Source organism: Psammomys obesus, unplaced genomic scaffold (genome assembly GCF_907164565.1).
Source record: "Psammomys obesus unplaced genomic scaffold, mPsaObe1.curated_primary_1811, whole genome shotgun sequence".
Lineage (NCBI taxonomy): Eukaryota > Metazoa > Chordata > Mammalia > Rodentia > Muridae > Psammomys > Psammomys obesus.
In genome coordinates, this window is record NW_026596046.1 from 35782544 (window position 1) to 35804421 (window position 21878).

The 21878-nt window shown below is 38.5% G+C and overlaps 1 protein-coding gene across 2 annotated transcripts in view; it reads left to right on the forward strand.

Moving 5' to 3' along the window:
• The window catches only part of Fchsd2 (FCH and double SH3 domains 2), a 164668-nt gene that overhangs the window by 70967 nt on the left and 71823 nt on the right, over positions 1 to 21878 (forward strand). For both annotated transcript variants that reach the window (XM_055623198.1, XM_055623199.1), the window contains exons 4-8: positions 2025 to 2101; positions 13570 to 13714; positions 14736 to 14869; positions 19601 to 19655; positions 20912 to 21040. In XM_055623198.1, the coding sequence (XP_055479173.1) occupies positions 2025 to 2101; positions 13570 to 13714; positions 14736 to 14869; positions 19601 to 19655; positions 20912 to 21040 (540 nt within the window). The remainder of the gene's footprint in view (positions 1 to 2024; positions 2102 to 13569; positions 13715 to 14735; positions 14870 to 19600; positions 19656 to 20911; positions 21041 to 21878) is intronic.

Below are 21878 nucleotides of genomic sequence, written 5' to 3' on the forward strand. Positions count from 1 at the left end.
TGGAAAACTAACCTATTGTGGGTCTGAGTCAGGAACTGAAAAAGAAAACAGCAAATAAGTCAAAAATCTGTTGGAGTCAGGATAATGGAGCCAATTTGGAGGGCCTCCTACAGATTACTTGAGACTGCAATTAATTAAAACACATCCATTATTCAAAATAGGAGTTTATAATGGACCATAACTGAGCAATTAAATATTTATCCTGTCTTCCATTAAGAATTGTATCTCAGGGGAACCAGTTCATGAAGATAATTTATTTGTATAGAATTCTAACCTGCAACTAAAGAGTAAGTTATTTTAGTAGAATGAAATGAAATAACTGTGCAATGAAACTGTTTATGTTTTTCTACTTAGGAGTGTTTGGTTAGGAAAATATAAGAGTCTTTAAAAGAAAGGGAGGTAAGAATTTGGCAGGTATGGTTGAGAGGTGATAGGAGGACATGATGGAAACAGCATGAACAAGGTCCAGAAGTGAGAGGAAAGACTTTTGTAGCTAAGGAAGATGTACCAGGTAGGTTCCCCAGAGTATAAGAGATGTTAAGTGAAGTACTGGAGATTGTAATTAAGATGATTTCTTAGAAATATCACACCTGGAAATAGTGAAACCCAACTATTGCCAAGTTCAGGAAGAACTTAAGATTCAAAGGAGCTTTAGTTTTTGCTATGCATGGAATAGAAAGAATGCTATTTCAACATAAGCATTTGATGAGTTAAGCTAAATTGATTTGGCAGTAGATCTTTTTCAAAAGATACTGTGTATAAAGAATTGATTTTACCCAAATAAGGATTTACAACATAGGGCCTGTTATCCTGTTATTGGAACACATATGTGTTTATCTAAAAATGGGAATGAATAGTTTAACCTTCTCAACAAAAGTTTCTTCTTTGTTCTAATTCCCAAATTTAAACACAGATAAATACTCTTTTTTTGTTGTTGTTATTCAGATTCTTGTTGTATGGATAATAGTGAATATATTTTTATAAAAGTGTTTTCTATTTTAAGTGACTTCTGTGTTTTTTTAATAAAAATGTCTTAAAATATATATATATAGAGAGCCAGGTATGGTGGCACATGTCTGTAATCACAGCACTCAGGGAGGCAGAGGCAGGCATATCTCTGTAAGTTCAAGGCCAGCCTGATCTACAAAGCAAGTCCAGGACAGCTAAGGCTACACAGAAAAATCATGTCTCAAATCCAAAAAATAAAAAAATAAGTATTTTTTTCTTATATGGAACAACACCAAAGTTTGCTCATCAGTGCAATAAACCAGTGTATGTCTGTCTGTACACTGTGAATATTCCTGTTTCTCTCCTGGTATATGAGAGTTTGATTGCTGGAATTTAGAAGTGTGTGTAGTGGAGAGCCACCTGTAGCTGTCTTTTAAAAAAAAACTCTACTTTACTTGGGGTGTTTAGGTTTCTACCTTCCTTCTACCAACCCCCCAACCTTAAGCAGGAGAGAGAAAAGGTTAGTGGGGAAAGGGGGTACAGACCCTTTTACTTCTCCCAGCTAGTTAGGTTAAAGGGTTTCTTTGGGGCTCTGCACCCATCTCAGGCAGCATAGGTGCAGCTCGCAGGGTTCTCACACTGCTGTCCCGAAGTGCTTCTCTCCATCTGTCTGCCCCAAACTGCTACACACCACATGCTAACACCCAACGCCACACTTTCTCTTTCTCAACTTTCACATTTATACTCTCAGAATCCTAGACCATGCCCCTCTCCCTGCAAATGTGGAAGGCCATTATCAGCTGGCAAAAGCCCAAGCTCTGAATGAGACAATTAACAGGTGTCAACAAACTATTTTCCAGCCAAAATCTCTCACTTGATTAAAACAAAAGTGTGTGTGTGTGTGTGTGTGTGTGTGTACACAAAGAAACCAAAACTTCTATTACAATATGTCCCAAGCCTCAACTAAGTAACAGTGGGAGCCTTAGATGCCAACTGTATGGTCAGTCAAATAGTTTGGTAACATGAAATGAGTATTACTTAAGTCTTACTTTCTCATCTTCATATATTTTTAACAGGGTATCCAGAAGTTGGCTAGTCAGTATCTGAAGAGAGATTGGCCTGGAATAAAAACTGATGATCGGAATGATTACAGGTAACTTAAATGATTTTGTTCTCTCTCTCTCTCTCTCTCTCTCTCTCTCTCTCTCTCTCTCTCTCTGTGTGTGTGTGTGTGTGTGTGTGTGTGTGTGTGTGTAAGAGGTCAACCTCAGACATCATTGCTGTGGTTCCCTCAACTTGTATTATATGACAGTATCTCTTACTGGGCCCTGGGGTTTGCCAGTTAGGCTAGGATGGTTGGCCAAAAAGCCCTAAGGAATCCCTTTTCTCCATCTACCCAGCATTGGGGTTACAAGCACATACCAATACACCCAACTTTGATGTAGGTCTGGGAATTGAACTCAATCCTTCTTCTTACATGACATGTACTTTGCACTAAGTCATGGCCCCAGTTCATTTCTTCTAATTTTTAAAACTGGTTTTATTTAGAAGCCTATCACAGTTAGAGATAATGTAACACTCCAGTTTTTAAAAGGATTACTTCTTTTTCTTCTGTGTTTTAAAGATATAAGTATTTAAAAGTTATATGCAAATACACTTTGTAAATTAGATTATTTCAGCATATCTGAAGCCAAATTTATATATTAATCAATACCCATGTATGGAATCAAAAAAACAGAGAAACAGATTGTTTTCTTAAGAACCTATAGGTCATAGAACATTGTCACAATAGTAATGAAACAAAGTACACTTCTGTATTACTTGTTGACTCATCTAAAGGAAATCTTAAATTTTGAAAGTTGAGATTTATCTCAAAGTTTAAATAATAAATAAGAAGTACTTAATATCACACTAGAAATGTGTGTATAACAGGGCGTCCAGAAACCCGCCCGTTTGTGTTCCACATACAACTTTTAAAGAAGGCCAGTGACAGCAGATTTTGTGCTCAGTGACCTGTCATTATCTTGTGATTTTGTTTAGACTTTGATGCCTTTTGAGGTTTCAAAATTTGGAAATATTTATTGACTTTTGTACTCAAGGATATTCTTAGTCTGAGAAATAGAGAAGTCAAAAAACTCAGAGTTACCATTTCTTTTAGAATTAAGACCAATTCCAGTGAACAATAGTAAAAACAAAATTAAGATAGTTAAGACCTCAATATAACATGTCCAGTTTAAAGCCTGAGTCAGGGATGGGTTTGTAAAGGGGGGTTCCCCATTTCTGAGGAGAAGGGGCAGGGGGAAGGGGGAAAGGAAGAAGAGGGAGGAAGGACATAAAATTAATAAATGAATACATTTATTTAAAAAAAAGCCTGCCAGTTCTGAATATACCTGATAAAACAGGATCAGATGAAAGGGGGGAGGTCCTCCCCAATCAGTGGACTTGGAAAGGGGCAGGGAGGAGATGAGGAAGGGAGGGAGGATTTGGGAGGGAATAAGGGAGCAGATACAGCTGGGATACAGAGTTAATAAAATGTAACTAATAATAAAAAAATAAATAAAACAAAAAGCCTGAGTTTTCTCAGAAAATTAGGAATAGTGCTACCTCAAGATCCAGCTATACCACTTTTATCCATATATCCAAACTATGCTCAACTATACAACAAGGACATTTGCTCAACCATGTTTACAGCAGCTTTATTTGTAATAGCCAGAATCTGGAAACAACCCAGATGTCCCTCAACTGAGGAACGGATACAGAAATTGTGGTACATTTATGCAATGGAATACTACCCAGCAATTAAAAACAAGGAAATCTTGAAATTTGCAAATAAATGATGGGAACTAGAAAAGATCATCCTAAGTGAGGTATCCCAGAAGCAGAAAGACACACACTGTATATACTCACTTATAAGTGGATATTAGACATATAATATAGGATAAATATACTAAAATCTGTATACCTAAAGAAGCTCAACAAGCCTGGGTAAGATGATCAAATCTCATTCAGAAAGGCAACTGGAATGGGTAACAAAAGAGGGAGAAAATAGGAAACAGGACAGGAGCCTACCACACAAGGACTCTGAAAGACTACCCAGCAGGGTATTGAAGCAGATGCTGAGATTCATAGCCAAACTTTGGGCAGAGTGTAGGGAATCTTATGAAAGAAGTGGGAGATAAAAGACCTGGAAAGGGACAGGAACTCCACAAGGAGAGCAACAGAACCAAAAAAATTTGGGCCGAGGGGTCTTTTCTGAGACTGATAATCCAACCAAGGATCATGCATGGAGATAACCTAGAACCCCTGCACAGATGTAACCCATACCTTAGTAAGGGGAACAGGGGCTGTCTTTGACATGAACTCAGTGGCTATCTCTTTGATCACCTCCCCCTGTGGGGGGAACAGCCTTACCAGGTCACAGAGGAAGACAGTGCAGCCAGTCCTGATGAGACTTGATAGGTTAGGATTAGATGAAAGGGAAGGAGGACTACCCCTATCAGTGGACTGGAGAAGGGGCAGGGAGGAGAAGAGAAGGAGGGCGAGATTGGGAGGGGGCTACAGCTGGGATACAAAGTGAATAAATTGTAATTAATAAAAAAAATAAATCAATAAGACTAAAAAAGAAAGGCCTGAGTCAGAAAGCATGCTACTAAAATGTTGGTAAAGATTGATGTTCTTAGAGCATTTCTTAAGAATGGAACTAGAAAGTGGAATGGTAATAGAAAAAATCCCAATGGTTATTTGCACTGGCAGACTTTAACTTCCATAGCTACAAAATAATAGATGCTATAATTTTAATATTAAAATAGAAAATAAAAATAGAGACCTTCTTATGGACTTAGCAGCATATAAACAATTCAGCTGAGGAGAATGAGATAGGGGGATCAAGCTCTAAATAAAAGAGATATGTAATTAAAGTCCTGTAGTTAGTAAATAGACTGTGTTTTTATGGTGTGACTCAGCCTTCCAGGAGAGACTCTGTTGCTGATACAGGATTGCAACTGATGGGTAAGGTATATTCTAGTTTGTTTGAAATTCAGGAGTCAGATTACTGAAGAAAGCAGGGCAATGGCTATGCTCCCAGGCAGACTTGTAAGTCAGTAATTAATGAATACTTACTAAACGCCAGACACCTTGCAGGAATGTTATTCACATTCATGATTATTAAAACAACCTACTGAGGAAAATGTAATTATCTTTATTTTATTTAAGTCAGCTGTTAAAGTGGACATTAACATTAGAGGCCTTGAAAGATAGAGTGTGTCTTTGAGGAGCTTACAGAAGGTAGCCACTATGAACCGTTGTCGAATTGGGAAATTGTAGGGGTATATGTGACAGAAACCCCTCACTTATAGCACTTAGTCTTAAGGAGTGTGTAAGATTGCCAGGCAGAGAGCCTGGTGAAAGGGCTCTGAGCAGAAGTAACATGTGGAAACCTGAACAGTTGAGGATGGCTAGTGTGAGAAGCGTAGGTGGGAGGGGAGACCTGGCAGTGGGGAATGCATAAGTAAGCATCAAAGAGGGCTTTGACTATCCTGCCTGGGGCATATTTGTATGCAGAAGGTAAGAGAGGCATTGTAGAATGTGAGTGGAGAATCCTATGATTAACTCCATGATCATAGGACAAGGTAGAACAGAGTAGCCCCAAAATGCCCAAAGTATAGAACATCAGAATTCCTCACTTATCTCCATTTGAACCATGGTAATTTTAGTAAAAATGAGGTTGTGGGGACATTTCAGAGATTTATAAGAGGGTGAAGCCAGAGAGCTTACAGTCGATTTGGTTTTGGGGTTTGCTAGGTTTATTCTGAGGCAAAGTATAGACAGCTTCCTTGTGTCTGAAATAGTTCTTGGCACAGAAGAAACTTGATAAATATTTACTGACCAAGTAAAATAAGGTGGAGGGGAGGGAAGATTATGCAATGATTCCCAGAACTTTTTCTTTTGGGTCTTTCATATTATTTTATTCCTTTAACATAGTAATACGATAGTCATTTTTTGTCCTAACCAGTAGGTCTGTAAACATAGACTTAATCATCCAACATGCAGGCTGATTCTGCTTCTTGAAACAGTCCCACCGCGAACCCTCTGGTCATCCAGCTCAAGTCACGCCCTTGCCTGACTTGATTTTCACTGTGGTGTGGCCACTTCACTGACTCTTCCAGACATTTCCCTGGCTTCCGTGATGTTGCCGCATTTTTCATATAGAATGTGTCTGTCCTTACTGCACTGGCAACGCCTTCGGGGCTTTGAGCCCTGTTGTCCTAGAAATTTTAAGTTAGGAAATTTGAGAGGATGGTGAAGGTACTCTGGAAAACACAATAGAGAGATCAGAATTGAGGATAAGAATGGCAATTGCCAATTTAAGAAACTTAAAATTTTTTGAGAGTAGAATACAGTTATATAATTTCCCCCTTCCTTTTCATCTCATCAAACCTTACCGTGTACCCTTCCATTATTTCTTTCAAAACATGGCCTCTTTTTCATTGATTATTGCTACATGTGTAGACATACATACATGTATTCCTAAGTACATGAATACAGCTTATTCAGAAATGCAGCATTCCTTGTATGGATGTTTTCAGGGCTGATATTTGTATTAGATAAGCGGTTGGTATGCTCTTCCCTATGGAACCTTTTCCCCCTGCTCTCAGTGTGTTGTAGTTGCTCAAAATTCTTTTGTAAGCTGACGTGTCGTGGACTTTCCCTCTGGCCACTTGTCTCTTGTTGTCCCTGTGAAGCTCATGTTTAGATGGTCGTGTTGAGGAGGCTTGATGTCTGTAGCTTCCATTCCTAGGAGTCACAGCCTCACAGAAAGCCTCCCAATCCTCTTATTTATTTAAAGAAATCTTCTGCCCCCTCTTCTGTGCCTTACGTGTCTGTGTGTTTTGTTGGGAATGGAATTGCCAATTTTTATTTATTTATTTGATGCTTATTAGGTCTTAGTAATTTCAGTTTCCTGTTTAATTTGTTAATTGATAGCTGGTTCAGTTTAAAAATTCTTATCAAAGTAATAGATGACAGTCGTTAGTTAAAAGTGCAGAAGAGTATAAACAGTGGAGTCCAGCCTCTTCTTTCCCAGACCTCCTCCTCTCACCTTCAGCCCCCGGAGCAGTTACTGTGAGAGGCACGAGCTCTTTTCTTTACATTTGCTTCTGCGTGCTTTGTTCATGCAGCTCTATTCTCTTTAACAGGACTAGAGTTAGTGTATGCGTATGTTCCTAGATGTCTCTCTGCCAGCAGGTGTATGTATGCCTGCAGACATGCACAAAATCTACTTTAGACACCGTGCACAGCAGTTTTCATTCTTTTTAATGGCTGTTTTAATATCAGAGTAAGGATGATCCATGTCATTTGTTTCTCTGTTGGTAATTAATAATGCTATAGTAGATAAATCTCCTGTGCTCATAAATAAATCTTTGTACACCATGAAAGTATGGCTATATCTGTGGTATAAATTTTATTTAAAATGCTGATACTAGAAATTGTTGACCATAAAGGCTGTATCAATACATTCTATATTTCTTCAAATATTATTTAAAATTACTCCATAGACTCAGTCTCCAAGTGGGTTTCCTAGTAAGGGGAGCAGGGGCTGTCTCTGGCATGAATTCAGTGGCTGGCTCTTTGATCACCTCCCCTGGTGGGGGTGCAGCCTTGGCAGGCCACAGAGGAAGACTATGAAAGACAGTCCTGACAAGACCTGATAGGCTAGGATCAGATGGAAGGGGAGGAGGACCTCCCCTATCAGTGGACTAGGGGAGGGGCATAGGAAGAGAAGAGGGAGGGATTGGGAGGAGATGGGGTGGCACACAGCCCAGATACAAAGTGAATAAATTTTAATAATAATAATACTTTTTAAAATAAAATTACTCTTTTCTATTAATCAAGTCATTCATTATTATCAGTGTGCATTAGTGGTTCTTTATATTGTTTGCCAGTCTGATGATGCATGATTCATTGATGCTATGAAACTACCCCATTGACCTGAAAACTAGACTTTTTTAATACTTTCTGTGGGGGATAGTTTTTGTAGTTTTTGCAGGTAGTTTTCAGTGTTTTTACTGTCAGTGCTCCTCAGAGGACCAGCCTCAGGTTTCTATAGATTTTCCTAATCAATCCTGACCTTAAATAATTGTCTGTAGGGCAGGAGAGATGGCTCAGTGGTTAGAGCACGGGCCGTTCCTCCAGTGTTCCTGGGTTCAATTCCCAACACTTACATGTCAGCTCAAAGCTGTCTGTAACTGAAGTTCCATGAGATCCAATTGCCTTCTTTTGAAGTGCAGACCGACATGCAGACAGAGCACCCATATAAATTAAATAAATAAATACTGTTTGTAAACTGGCACTGATATTTTTATTAGAAGATGTTTCAGCTTAGAAAACAAAAACTCAGCTGTCTTTTACCTCTCTTGGTTTCATCTTCTTTTTTTCTGGACTGTTCTGCAGCTGCTTCTTTCTGCCCATGATTGCTCTCTTTCACAGTTATATTTGCTGCAGTGCAAAAAACCGTCTTTACCTTTCATCATGACTGTGTTCATGTCTTTGTAAAATACGCCTTTTACTAACTAGCTGCTAGAAAATCTTTTGTTTTTATCCTTGCCAACAGAAGGAATTTAAATTTCTACTTACGATAGTCAAAGCTATCTTGAAGAGGCCTGGCTGCAAATTCCCCGTCTTCTCATCTGGGGCAGCTTCCCCTTTTGTCTTTGGCTCTCTAGCCCTGGAGTACCTCTGCTGCAGCTCTGCTGCCATTTTTATCACAGCTTGGCCAGGCTGCAAGTAGGTCTTCTCCTTGACTGACAGTAGTCTCTTTTCCTCTTGCCAGGAACACTAGTAATACATGAAGATTTACGTGTCAGAACACTCTCTGCTCCTTATTATCTCTTCCTGTAAGTTAATTTTGTGCATTTACAATGTGCTGAGAGATCATATTTCTAGACATAGGGAAGAGCAGTGGTTTTGTTTATTATTTTTTAATTAATTAGTTATTATTCATTTATTTATTTAAAAAATTTTAATGCTTTTTTTGGTTTTTCTATTTTTTTTTTTTCTTTTTGGTTTTTCTAGACAGGGTTTCTCTGTGTAGCCTGGACTTGTTTTGTAGACCAGGCTGACCTTGAACTCACAGAGATCTGCCTGCTTCTACCTTCCCCCAGTGCTGGGATTACAGCCATGCACCACCTTGTCCAGCTTTTTTTTTTTTGATTGAAAATAGATTTTTTTTCTCATACAATATATCATGATTATAGTTTTCTCTCCACCTACTCCTCCCAGGTTCTTCCCACTGCCCCTACCCTCTGGATTCACTCCTTTTTTGTCTCTCATTAAAAAAGAACAAGCTTCTAAGAGGTAACAACCAAATATAACAAAATAAAATATAATAAGATAAAGCATAAACTTTCATATTGAAGTTGGACACAGCAATCCAACCTCAGGAAAAGAGTCCCAAGAGCAGACACAAGAGTCAGAGACTCACTCGTTCTCACAGTTAGGAGTCCCATAAAAATGTTAAGCTAATAGCGTTAGTGTATGTGCATAGGATCTGGTGCGGACCCATGTAGGTCCTGCGCTTTTGGCTTCAGTCTCTGAGTTCATGTACACCTTGCTTAGTTAATTTAGAGTACCTTGTTCTCCTGGCGTCTTCCATCCTCTCTAGCTCTTACAATCTTTCTGCCTCTTCTTCTAAGTGACTCCCTGAGCTCTGAGGGGAGAGATTTGATAGAGACCTCCAGTTTAGACTGTCTCTTTACATAATGTCTGGCTGTGGGTCTCTGCATCTGTTCCCATCTGTGGCCAAAAGAAGCCTCTCTGATGATGACTGGATAAGGCACTGATTTATGAATATAGAAGAATATCATTAGGAGTCGTTTATTATCATTATTATTACGATTATTATTGCTGTTGTTATTTTAGACTGTAGTGTTTGGTTTTACCTAGGTCTCTGGGCTATCTGGTCGCTGGTTCTTGTTTACCCAGGCAGCGTTGTTATGGGTTCCTTCTTACGGAGCGGACTTACATCAAATCAACCATTGGTTGGCTGCTCCCGCAAGCTCTGTGCCACCATTGCCCAGCATATTTTGTAGGCAGTATAGATGCAGTTCAAAGATTTTGTAGCTGGGTTGGTGCCCATTTTTCTCCCTCAGTAGCCTGCAGAGTACCTTCCCACTAGAATGTAGGGTAAAGGCTCCATGTAGACACCAGCTTGATTTCTTTAGTGAGTTATGTGGATGTTGTCCTTAGCCATGGGGCCCTGCAGTCAGTTTCTAGAGAACAAACTCTTGTCTTGGCAACAGCCTGGGTGTTTCAGTGTTTCCATGGGACCCCCTTGGCCAACAAGTCAGCTGAATGCAACCTAGTCCCATCACTGGAAGTCTTGCCTGGCTACAGAAATGGCCACTTGAAACTCCGTATCCCCTGTTATTAGCAGTCCTTTCTAGGTTCACCTTCATAGATTCCAGGAAGTTTTCCAACGCATTAGGTTTCCTCACTACTCCCAGTGCCCCCCAATTTTAGCCATTTCTTCCCACACTCTTTCCCTTCACTCCATATCCTTCCTCCTCAGTCCCTGCTCCCATTTCCATCCATCCCCAGTTCACCCTTAAAACCTATTCTATTTCCCCTTTCCCAGGAGATCCCCCCCCTCCGCAAACCCTATATCTTTACCTCACCTCTTTGGGTCCACAGAGTATATTTTTCATGTGCTTAATGGCTAAAATCCTTTTATAAATGAATAAGTGCCATATTTATCTTTCTGGGTCTGGGTTACCTCAGAATGATTTTTTTTTTCTTTCAGTTCCATCCATTTGCCTACAGATTTCATGATGTCATTATTTTAACAGCTGAGCAGTGCTCCAGTAGTATGAAGAATACTCTCACCAACTTCACCGAGAGGTCTCTGAGTGGCAGCATCTTATGTCTCTATTGCATAGTATCATAACAAGGAAGTTGGTACTGATGCTGCCTGACAGTACTAAATTGTGCTTAGTTTAATATTCATATTGATGTAGTCACTGTAGATTGTAGGGACAGGACAGAGACAGAGGTCAGTTAGTAGACTTACATTAATCCAGGTACAAAATGATAGTTGTTTAAACAGATTGCAGGAGATCGTTAGTAATCAGATTCTGTTATGTTTTGTAAATCTAAGCAAACAAGATTCCTTGATGAAACATTTGTGAGATGTGAGATAAAAAAGAATCAGTGTTTCAGTAGCCCATGTATGAAATTATTAAATAGATTGCCAGAACGAGTCTAGGAAATCAGGAATTTGTTCTTGAACATGTTAGGTACCCACTTCCTATAAATATCTAATATATGTTCAATAAGTAATTGAGGGTTAGGGAAGCTGTCTGGAAAGTTTATGAATTGTCAGCATAGTGATAGTATTTAAGGCATGAGCCTGGATGAATAAATATGAAGAAAAACTGTGGATGGACTCTCCAGAGTCCCTACATATTGGGCTGGAAGAGAAGAAGGAGCCAGCAAAAGGCAGTGAAGAGTAACTAGTGAGGCAGAGTAAACCAAAAAGGGGAATGCCGTGGAAGCTTGGTATTTTTACCTTCTCGTTACTAAGTGGGGCAGTAGAAAAAAGTGTGCCCTGTGCTACATGGTATTGTTGCTTGAGGCAAGCATGGGTGCATCCTTGGCATTCCCAACACCAGATCCGAGAGGCTGAGGCCAGAGTACTATGGCAAGTACAGATTGCATTGAGCTTCACAGTGAAATCTGAACCAGCCAAGGCTATAGAATGAGACTATGTCTCAAAACATCAAACGAACAGATCTAGAATTTAATCCCAAGTGTTTGTTTGACTGGTATCTGAATTCTATGTTTTTCACGAGGGACCTCATTGTTCAGGGTATGTTTGCTGCTGGAAATCTAGTTACTTCGAAACATGTTTTTAGTGAAAAGACCTGTCTTTATTGTGAACTTCATGTGATGTATGTATACATCTAATCATTCATTCCTTTTTTTTTCATCCAATACATACTGCTAGAATTATTCCATGTTTGTAATACAGTTGTCCACAAGCACATAACCCTGATTCTTTCAAGGAGTTTTCACAGTGTAGGGAGATTAATTAATTTTTATATAATTAAGCAATTTTATAAAAATAATTGTTTTTAGCTGGGAGGTGGTGGTGCACACTTTTAATCCCAGCGCTTGGGAGGCAGAGGCAGACGGATCTCTGAGTTTGAGGCCATCCTGGTCTACAGAGTGAGTTTCAGGACAGCCAGGGCTCCACAGAGAAACCTTGAAGAATGTTTTTTTTTTTTTTTCCTCAGTGCTGAGAAAAAAATATCAGTAATTTTACTGCATGATAGTTTACATTATGAATCCTGTCAATTGTCAGGCAGTAGGCCATGGAAGACACCAGTTTTGCTGTATTAATTCCACCCATGATTTTATGCTTATACAGTACAGTGAATCTTACAAAGAAGTAATCAATGTATTTCTACCTAAATATAATCTCATATCTAAACCAGTTGAATATACTATATAGAATAATATCTAAGACTCATTGGTTGAAGATCATAGTTTATTAAGTTTTTTGTTTGTTGGTTGGTTTGGTTTGGCTTGGCTTTTTGAGACAGTGTCTTATGTGGCTCTGGCTGACCAGTAACTCACTATGTAGACCAGGCTGATCTTGAACTATATTGGGTCTTTTTCTACCTTAATACTATCATCTGTTTATATTTTATGTATTATATAATCCTATCATAGTAGTAGAAAAATAATCTTAAATATGAGGGAAATTCAGAAAATAAGATTAAAATTTATTAGTTATAGCATATCTCATTTAAAAACAAAGTATCATTCGTTGTTGTTATAAGATATAAAATATATTTACAGTGAAAGAAAAACCTAGGACTGACTGAAGCTTTTGGTAAGTTAGAAAAAAAAATGGTTTGAAAAGGAAGTTGGCTAGAAAAAGTAAAAGATGAATAATTCTTTGACTTTGCCAAGAGGTTCTCATCACAGTGTCAGGCAAAGTTTGAGGTTTGCTTGGAGCAGCTCCAGAGCACAGTGTGAGGCTGGCCAGGCTTGGTGCAGCAGAGACAGATGTTGAGCTCCTCGACACTGTTTCTTTTTGAGACAAAATAGTACATAGTACTATACATACAGCACAGGTACATAGTAGTTTTGTTCTGGATACAGTTCTTCCAGCTACATAGGTTTACATAAGACCAATGTAAAGTAGTTAAAAGAGAATGTACTCTAGAGGTATCTGGCCTTCATCTTTATTTCTCTAAGTCTGAGCCTTATTCATTCACCTTCTCTGTAAAATAGGAAAGTACCCATAATAAAGAATACAGCTTGACCATAATGTTGAAAGTCCGTATTGCTCACTCATTTTCTAGTGTTTTTGTCTCAAAATGTAATGTTTATGTTCCTTCTGCTTCATTATTAATACTAGATTAACCAAAATCCCCTACTCTTGAGCTAAATAAGAGTATTCTGTGTACCTGTCCTAAAATATTACATATGACAGCATAAGATGAATTTACAGTAATTAATAAGATAATCATTCTGTCACTGCTAGAGAGTGGCCAGAAACCTAGCCCCTTTTTCTTAACTTTCCCTGCCTAATACTTTTCTGTCCCTCTTTGAATTTAGGAGTATGTATCCTGTTTGGAAATCTTTTCTGGAAGGAACAATGCAGGTAGCCCAGTCTCGGATCAATATATGTGAAAACTATAAAAACTTCATTTCTGAACCTGCAAGGACAGTAAGAAGCTTAAAAGAACAGCAACTAAAACGGGTATATTTCTGTTTTCTTTTTTCTGTTATGTGTATTTTAATATTTATAATCAGTTAGATTGTGATAAATTGCATTTTAAAACTTAGAGCTTCAAAAAAAATTGTTTACAAATGTTCCTGGGTAGTATTTTACCAGGAATTTTCAGCTTGTGCTGTCTTTGTTTGTTTTGTTTCTTTGAGACAGGATTTCTCTGTATGTAACCCAGGCTGTCCTAGAACTCACTCTGTAGACCAGGCTGGCTTCAAACTCACAGAGATCAACTTGCCTTTGCCTCCCAAGTGCTGGGACTAAAGGTGTGTGCCACCAGTGCCCAGCATCACATGCTCTTTAACTTAAGTGTTTTGTTAGCTGATAAAGTTGAGCATAATCTTAATTTGTAGAAATTGGGAAAGCTCAAGAAATACTTCTTAGGAATATCACTTATGCCAGGCACCATTTATGCCAGGGTTGGTGGTACACACTTTTAATTGTTACCATGATACTTGATAAAGTTCTTTATTAGAAATTACTAGTATTTCAAAAGATAATTAAGTAATTACTCAAGGGGACAGCATTTCAGGAATAATAAATATTTGGTTTTGATTTTATTTGGATTTTTAGAAATTAAAAAAAACTGATCTATATACCAGAAATGATTTCAGTAACCCAAAGTCAATATTAAATATTTGTACGTATGCATATCAAATTTTAATTTTTCTGGAACAGTCATTTAGTATCATTTGGCTTAAACACATTTGTGTAAGAATGTCTGTGGCTTATCTTTGCCAAAGACGATTCAGCAGCAGCATTGGGGTTATTTCCAAAGAATGATGGGTAGGCAAACTGTGATGCTATTTGGTACGGTACTTGAGAGGGAAGTACCAGCTGTTGGCTAGATTTTAATTTCCAGCTGAAGGATAATAAATTGCTGGTTTTCCTGAGATTTACCCTGATGGCATATTGTACAGTCCTAAGATAAACTCATTTTCTGTAAATCTAAAAATTTAAATTTTAATAATTGCATTTTTTTTTAATTTTATAGTGTGTGGACCAGTTGACAAAGATCCAAACAGAATTACAAGAAACTGTGAAAGATTTAGCGAAAGGCAAAAAGAAGTACTTTGAGACTGAACAGATGGCTCATGCAGTAAGAGAGAAAGCTGACATTGAAGCAAAGTAGGTATTTTAGCATTTCTAAGCAAATAGCTATGTAAATAAATGTTATCTTTGTCAGTGCATTGTGCTCTCTTATTGAAGGTCTAGACTTGTTCTTAGATTGTGCTGGCTTCATTGGACCTCCATGTATTTTGTGCTGTTGGTCACATTTTTTTTCTTCTGTTGGCTGATTTTATCTATTTTAATTGGCAAAATAGGGATATTTGATAATTAAATTGAGTTTGGGAAGGGAAAGACAATAGATATTGCTTTTACAGACCTGAGAGCTTACTAACAGTTTAAAGTTGCTATGCTGTCTGAAAATCAGTGCTTAAGAGCCCCATTTTGATCATGTTGGCTCTAACTGTTGAAAACCTCTGTGAATCTTGCCTGTCATTGAAGGAACAAGTGAACAAGGGTTGGACCCATGTAAAAACTTTTTTGAAGCATTGTTTTTTTGTTTTTTACATGAAATTTAATATATATACATTTACATCTGTGCTTTAGCATTTGGTTAATTTCACTTTGTGTATGTGCATTATAGTTTTTTATGTTGACAAGCAAGGAAAAGAAGACACTACAATTAGTAATAGGAGATATAAATCACACAAAATAGAGATTTTTCCAATGACAACTTGACAGCCTCTGCGCTTGGAAGAGCAAATACATCAAGATAGGAAGTGCACTTGGTTTTTAATCTAAAGCAGGTGGTGACGGTGTCTTTTTCCCATTGCCTGGGGTTCAGCCTTGCAGTCTTGTTCAGGTAGTTAGTCTGAAAATAATTGGTGCACAGGAACTGAAGGAAGTGGAAATGGGTCACTGTTTTAAAAAGAAAAGGCTACTAGGTCTTCAAATTCCTAGGATAGAGCACTGGGCCTTTGTGTAAACAAATTTTACTAGGTGGAGAGAATTAAAACATTTGTATAAAGTCTTACAAGGTGGGAGAGATAAAACAATTTTAATTCCTTGTCCTAAACCCAAGTTTTAGAGTATTTGTCAGGAAAAAACAAAACAAAACAAAACAAAAAAAAACTCCGCATAGTTAGTATTTTTAACATTGGTGAGAAAAGGCCACCAGTGTTACCAGCGCCTGTGTTGCAGAGCTGACAATGTCTGAGAGCAGGAGGGCTAAGACCTGCGTTCAGTGTGCTGACTTGGGCAGGGTCTGGGAAGCTGAATTCTTGGCCTGAAATCACACAGCCTCGCACTCTGCTGTACATCCTGGCACAGGGGACAGTATCTAGCATTTTTTATGCAAGAATTTTAATGTAATATTTTTATTAATTCTTCCAGAATTTTATACATGTGTACAATGTATTTTGATTATATTCACTTCCTCCTTTTCTCCTCTTTCCACATCCGTGTCAACCTCCCATCCCTTTCAACTTCATGTCCTTTTCGCTGTTTTAATACCCCACTGAGTCCAGTGTACTGCCAATATATTCATGGGGTTTGGGCTATTCATACTGTCAACCTACCACGGGCCATGCTCGTAAAGAACACTGACCTTCCCACCCCAGAAGCTCATCAACTAGAGTCTGGGGCTCTTACGCCTCTGCTGTCTCTGTACCAGAATCTTGGCTTGATCTTGTGCAGCTCTGTGCAGGCAGCATAGCCCTGAATTCCTGAGTGTGGCTGCCCTAGCATGGTCCAGAAGACCATGTCCAGCACTCTATCTCCAATAAATTTAAACTTCATAATCATTGTGTAAAAATTGATGGGCTCCTAAAATTTAAATTTAGCTCAAAATGATGGTACGTGAATGCTTATTACATTTTTAGTGTTATAGGAAAACATTTTACATTTCCCTAATGACATTTTTTTTGTTTTATTGCTTTTTGTGTATACAGTTATTTCATGTACTCCGCCGAGTTCATCTTCTCATTAAGACATGGGTATAAGAGAGAAAGAGAGTTACAAATAGTTGTCAGCTGTCATGTGGTTGCTGGGAACTGAATCCAGGCTCTCTCCAACAAGTGCTTGTAACTGCTGAGGCATCTTTCTAGTCCTGACCTGAAAGTTTGAAGTTGGGAAAATCTCCTCAGTTGTACTGGGCTTTATAAACTTAGGTTTTAACCTCTCCTGGAGTTTAGACCTGAGAATTCTTGGATTTGTAAAGCTTATGTAAAAACCTCAGGTAGCCATGATGCAAAGGGTAAAAATGAAACACTGACTTCCTAAGAGGTTTAGTTGACTCCCTGGTAGAGCTTAGGAGACAGTTGATACCCAGAGCTGCCTATTTATATAGCTCAAGTGTGAAGCGAGACATTTTAGGTCAGTATCAACCTCTCTCGAAATTAATTTAACTAAAAAGTAACCCAGTTTCTTTATTCATTCACTCAGTGCTCATTTAATTAGTACTTTATTTTGGGTGTTGTGATTATAGAGATGAGTACAATAAAGTAAGCTTTGTGCCCTTAACTTTGGAGCCTAGAGTAAGAGCATTTATTTAAACATAACTTTATGATGGTTTGTTTATTCACAGTAAACTCAAAAGAAATAAAGTGCCTAACATCACTTATTTAGTAACTATTTATGGAAATACAAAAACACTAATGAAAGCATAAAGGATGAGAGTTAATTTTTCATAATGATAAGGGATACCTTTGTAGAAGCAGTGTTGTTTGAACAGAGTCTTAAAGATTAGTTTGATTTTTTTTTTCTGAGCAGAGAAGGAAATATCAGGAAGGGGACATAAAGAGTGTATTATTATATTGAAAGATGATTTGATAGCTGGTAATAGACTCTGTAGGAGAGACCACAGAAAGAAGCAGGATAGAATTGAAGGAGACCATGAACTAACTCCTACATTTTTGAGGACTAGATTCTGAAGAGCCAATTAAACACACATGGGTGTGTTTGCTAAATAGTCAAGTGTTTGCTCTTGTGAGACAATTTGGGACTGATGATCTTCCTTTGAGGGTCATGGCAGTTATAAGGGTGTGGTTATGTATAATTAGATGTGAAGTTGAATTTGGAAACCTGAAGAGCATGAACATTTGAAAGATAGATGGTAAGGATTATTAAACAGCATAATTCATTGTATAGTGTGTAATTTGTAAAAATCCTGCCTGCTTTTTGTAATAACTGTCTTTAAGGATAGGTACTGTCTTTCTTTATCCGTGTTTCTACATACGGACATAGTGCCCATGTGCACACACGTGTGTGTGTGTGTCTGTGTGGCCCACAGGTAGGTGTCAGGTGTATTCCGCACTTTCTCCATCTCATTGAGACAGAGCCTCACACTGAGCCTAAAGCTCACTAATTTCAGTTAGGCTGGCTGGTCATCAGCAAATCCCAGGGATCCTTCTGCCTCTGCTTCCCCGGTATTGGCGTTTGAACACAAGTCCCCATACTTGTATGGCAAGCGTTTAGCCATCTATGCCGTTTCCCCAGCCCCAGACAGCGCCTTTAAAAATTACATTTACGTATGTGTGCACACGTGTATGGACACAGGCATGCCACACTGTGCATGTGGAGGTCAGGGCACAATTCACAGGAGTCGGTTCTCTCCTTTCACTGTATGTGTCCTAGGGACTGAATGTCAGACTTGGCAGCAAGCGCTTTTACCCACTGAGCCATCTGAATAGCATCCTGCATTGTGCTGTCTTAACTTTGTCACTGATTACTTTAGTACTATTTAAGAAATATGTGCAGATTAGCAAATAAAGCAAATGCCAGAAACTTCAGACCTTGCATTGGAAGACCGAGGTGCAATGCAGCCTGTTTGTATAGTGACCGCAGAAAAAGGAGAACCAAGAACACTGTAAACACAGTCTTTTCCTCCCCAAATAGGCTATTTCCTATCTTAAATTAATCTGATAATAAAAATCAAACTCCCTTGAAATAAACACATGACAAGGTAAGAAGTAACTGGAGTCTAGATTACCTTAGGCTTCGTTTGTTTGTTTTGGTGCTGTTGACTGGACCTAGAGCTTTGTAGTCTAGGCAAGTGCGCCAGCTACCAACTCAAACCACAGGGCAGAGTTAGGGAGAGAGTGTGTTTGCGCCTGGATGTTTTCACTCTTTAGAGACTGACTTCTTTGTTTCCCATCCCAAGTGCTCTGAGACCATCTTAATATTAAGGCATAGCTGCCAGCACATGTGTTGACTTCACCATGGCAATCACCATGACACTGCAGTCAAGACAGACTTTGCAGCTTCAGAAAAATCACTGGTCACGAGAGTCTTCCTTGTTCGTGCAGCATTTGTCTGTTGATTTTTCTTTGTGCAGTTATCCTTAGTCATACATATATATAAACATAATTTGACTGGTTACGTTATGGCCCCTTTCACAAAATTAAGGGTACCAATACTAAATGGAGTATGACTAAATAGAGCAATCAGAATCACACAGGCCGGAGTGTAAGAGCCATCTTAGAACTTCAGAACACCATTAGAAGTAAAGGGGAGGGGTTGGGGATTTAGCTCAGTGGTAAGGCCCTGGGTTCCGTCCTCAGCTCTGGAAAAAAAAAAAAAAAAAAAAAAAAAAAAAAAAAAAAAAAAAAAACAAGAAGTAAAGGGGAACACGGGCTGGCAAGCTGTGGGGGCAGGGGTCCCGAGAGCCTGTAGATTGTGTTCTGATAGCATTCCAACTTGTTAAATACAGAAAAAAGCAAATAAACAGAAAAGTGGTTTTCCATTTTTACAACAGTGTCTTGAAAGGGTCATTTAAAATTAAGTAATTATAAATAAGGTTATTTTACTATATAGTCTATAATCTTAAAATATGCTTCTTTTTTTTTATTGTAGGTCTAAACTTAGTCTTTTCCAATCAAGAATCAGTTTACAGAAAGCAAGTGTGAAGGTGAGTTTTGAACAGTGTATATCACAAGTGAGAAGCCTGGTCAGTGACCCAAGCAGGCACTTTCTCTCCCAATATGTCGATTTTGCAGAAGGCAGGGTTTTTTGGGCGCATTAGGAATGTTTAAAGAGTTTTTGGACAGTGAGTTGGCTCAGCAGGTAAAGGCACCTTTAGCCAAGTCTGATGACCTGAGTTCAGTTCCCAGATGCTGTGTGTGTCGTCCTCTAACAAGCAAGCATGGCATGTGTGTACAATAAATGAATTAATCATAGAGAGATGAATAAAATAAACCTTACAAAATTTTAACTTAAACAGTCTTGAAAACTATTTTCTAACTCTACTAGATTTTTTCAATTTCTCTACAAAGTTTCAGAACTATGTTAAATAAAACTAAGATACTTTAGCTGTTACATAGTGTTCTCTAGATGTGACTAGGAAAATCTACCCATGAGCTTTCAGCGTATGGTTGCCTGAACAAGACCAGCACATAATGACAACATCAGTTGATATGTCAACACAAACAAGGGAAATTTCACATGGTCTCACCCTTAAATAAAAAGCTACAGGCCTCCAATGCTGCTAAGAGAGGGAAAATCTATTTTTCTAGGGACAAGTTTCCACATAGGTTGTCCAATCCCAAGTGGTCAGCCCTGGAGCCACGTACTTACAAGCAAAGCTAAATGTATTCGTTTGGTTATATATACCTGTGTGTGTATATGGCACACACATATACATTTATACACACATAATGTACACATGTGTATATATGTATACGTGTAATTAGGAAATCGTGGATTTGGGAGGGAACATGGGGTGGGGTACACAGGAATGATATATATGCCATGCTCATGTATAAAAAGTTTTTTTTAAGTTTTTAAAAAGTTACAGAAATAATTTGAAAATGCTCTTCCATGTGTAGTTATGTTTCATTTCTTAGTAATTAATATGTTTATATACCTAAGAATTTTTTCTACTTGGTAGCACTAATGAATACTTTTTATAAAAATAATTTTTTTCTGCTTCGTTCTTTATGTTTGGTGAGACATCATTAATTGATTACCAGTACCTACCACATTCATTCCTGTCAGGGTTTTGTTTATGTGGTCAGTCTAATCTCAAATTCAAGATTTTCCTGGCTCAGGCTGCCAAGGTCCGGGTCTACAAACATGTTTCGCTATGGTCCTAAGAGTAGTAATTATACATGTTTTCAGTGTGATGTCGGCTGCATTACTATTTTGTTTATGTTCACTGTGTTGTAGTTAAAAGCCCGGCGATCTGAGTGTAACTCCAAAGCTACGCACGCGAGGAATGACTACCTTCTTACGCTAGCAGCAGCAAACGCACATCAGGACCGCTACTATCAGACAGACCTAGTTAACGTTATGAAGGTAATACCGTTCCTGTCTGTGGTGGTTTTGCCTCATTGAGAGGAAAGCCAGCTTGTGAAGTATGCAGTGATGTGGGGACCTAAGTTATAGACTTGTAACTACTTTGTGTTACATTGGAATGGACTTGCTGCTGTTTGGTGATTTAGTGACTGAGCTGATTTTAGTGTGAGAAGATGTTTCTAGGTGACATTAAAACTTGTGTGTGAGGCCCTAGGTTTGATCCACAACACCACAGAAAGAAAAGAAGGAAGGAAGGAAGGAAGGAAGGAAGGAAGGAAGGAAGGAAGGGAGGGAGGGAGGGAGGGAGGGAGGGAGGGAGGGAGGGAGGGAGGGGGGGGAGGGAGGGAGGGAGGGGGAGGGAGGGAGGGAGGAAAGGGAGGAAGGGAGGGAGAGAAAATGTTTAAACCCAACTCACAGTTAAGAATTGTGTTATTCTTAGCCATTACTGCACAAGATAGAAGATGGGTATGTAAGTTTGCGGAATTAACTCTTGGGTTGGGAACTGCTTCTGAATGGTTTCCTGAACTGGGGTCAGTGGAATCAAAATATTGAAGCTATGTAGAACTGCTGAGTATCTTCTGAACCATCAGAGAAAGGTTGGTAGTTCAGGGTATATTTTTGTTTGATTATATTCTTATTTTCTGAAAAATATCTTTATAAAAGTAAGTTTTATAAAATATACTTTTATAAATTATGAAATGACATTCTTGATAGTCTGTTAACTAAACTGAATTTCCTCCTCCTCCTCCTCTTCTTTTTCTTCTTCTTCTGTTTGTTTCTTGGAGATGGTCTTGCTGCATATTCTGGGTGGGAACTCACTATGTAAACCAGGCTGACC